This window comes from Caenorhabditis briggsae, assembly GCF_000004555.2.
Source record: "Caenorhabditis briggsae complete genome, chrI, whole genome shotgun sequence".
Taxonomy (NCBI): Eukaryota; Metazoa; Nematoda; class Chromadorea; order Rhabditida; family Rhabditidae; genus Caenorhabditis; species Caenorhabditis briggsae.
This window is the reverse complement of record NC_013489.2, coordinates 10,904,115-10,906,130: the sequence shown is the minus strand read 5'-3', so window position 1 is coordinate 10,906,130 and position 2,016 is coordinate 10,904,115. Positions and strand designations below refer to the sequence as shown.

The following is a 2,016-nucleotide window of genomic DNA, read 5'->3' as shown; positions in this document are numbered from 1 at the left end:
ACTCGTTAAAGACGCGTTTAGAGGAACATGTATTTTTAAAATTATTTACTGGCCTGTTTTTGAGCTGATTTTAGAAATAAAAATCCGACGAATCGCAAAAAAATGGGATGAAACAATGAAAATTCATCGGAAAATCGACAAAAATAGGCGAGAAAAAAATTACGAAAATATATTATCTTTTAAGGATGTCGCTACCGGACCTAAACTCCGCCCACCCTCGATTTTTCGGCTAAAAGTTTTGAACATGAAAAAAAAATTATTACGGTTTCACATAGATTTTATATTCTTGGACCGTATTTTTTCTATTGCTACGATTTCCTCACCAATTTTTTTCAAAATTCTCTCCAAAAAAATCGAACCCTTTTGTTTTTTCCTCTCAACTTCCAAAGAATCCTGTGGTCAATGCCATTTGTGTCCATTAGCCCGAACCATAAAATTAATTCCGCCTCTCCCCCGATTTCTCTGCGTCTCCTCCTGACCTCTATACTATTTCTCCCAATCCCACCAATCACCCCGTTTTTTTACTATTGGTTTCTTTTGCCAATTTGAAAGACGTTCGAGGACACAGTCTCTGTTTTTATAGTATTACTATTTTCCGTTCGTCATTTCGCGGTTCTTCTCGAATTTTCCATTTTTAGGTTCTGCTTGACTTTGTGGTGGACCTCAAATTGAAAAAAAGTACAGTAATCTTTAAAAATGGAGGAAAAAAGTTTGTTGCAAAAGCTGCGCTCCTACCCACCGGCGGTATTTTTCATGCTCGGAAATGAGTTTTGCGAGCGTTTTTCGTTTTATGGAATGAAAACCATTTTGTTCATCTATCTCATCACTGAGCATGAGTTTTCACCAAGGTAATTTGTTTAACATGTTAATTGTTCCAAAAAAATTGTTTTCAGTAAAGCAACATTCATTTATCATCTCTTCACATGCATTGCGTATCTGACTCCACTAATTGGATCAATTATGGCGGATTCGGTGTTTGGAAGGTTCAAGGTGAGTATGGTTGAATGTTTGGTCAATAGTACATAGATTACTGTAACACAAACTGTTTAGATAATCGTTTGTGAACCTGACAAGGGTACTTTGTGAGGCATTAAGCCGACTGGATTATGAGAATCCGCTAGGCCTGAAAATACATGGTGGGAGACTAAAATTCTCGTGCGCAGACTTTGAAAAACGATTAGATGAGCTCAAATCACTTTGGCTGGTGATCTTTATTGTGGGAACATAAAGACTTGAAACTCTTCCTTGTTAACTGAAAACCAATACTTGAAACAGCAATTAAATTAATTTTTCGAAAAAAGAAATGTTGGAATCTTGTAAAATAGTGACTTAAATCATGTTCTTACAGGGAAGGAAAAGAAAACAAGAATCAGAAAGAATATATGTCAAGCAAAATATGTCAAGCAGGTGCTTTATTTTGGCCCGAAAACTTTAAATTTCTCAATTTTATTCTTTGAAATTTGCACATTTTTCGAACAGCTTTGAATTGACTGATGTCCCAACACTCGTTTGAAAAAATAATTGAATTTCGGAATTTGAGAATGGGAATGAATAGTGAAATTTTTTCCGGTTATATATGACTATTACTTGAAACCGACAATATTCGAAAAATTATTGAAATAATTATTTCCGGAATTTTCTTAAACTTATCTGACATTCTGTAAAAAAAACGAAAATTAGCAGTTTTTCGGGTGCTTGTCTATCGCTTGCTCGAAAATTAAGGTTTTGTTCGAAATTCGAAATGACTTTGAGATGTTATTGTCTACCTAAATGCATACAAAGAATAAGACAAAGTTAAAGATGGTTTGCGGTGAAAAATTTTATTGCTTTATTTTGTGCAAAAATCCATGTAGATTCCCATAAAAACAAAGAAAAAATTCAAAAAAAAATTTCTTCATTGAGATTCGAATTTTTATTGATTTTTAGTTTTTTGAAGATTTCAAAATGTTCTTGTTAATTTCCTCCCAGGTGTATGAAAAAACCTGGCAAAAATCTAAATACTAAAAATCAATAAAA

The 2,016-nt window shown here is 33.5% G+C and overlaps 1 protein-coding gene across 1 annotated transcript in view; it reads left to right on the top strand.

The window, feature by feature from the left end:
- Nucleotides 1–696: 696 nt before the first annotated feature.
- Cbr-pept-3 overlaps nt 697–2,016 on the top strand; it is a gene marked incomplete at both ends in the record, with an annotated part of 5,463 nt that continues 4,143 nt past the window's right edge. The window contains 2 exons of the mRNA XM_002640333.1: nt 697–848; nt 894–990. Of these exons, the coding sequence (XP_002640379.1) occupies nt 697–848; nt 894–990 (249 nt within the window). The remainder of the gene's footprint in view (nt 849–893; nt 991–2,016) is intronic.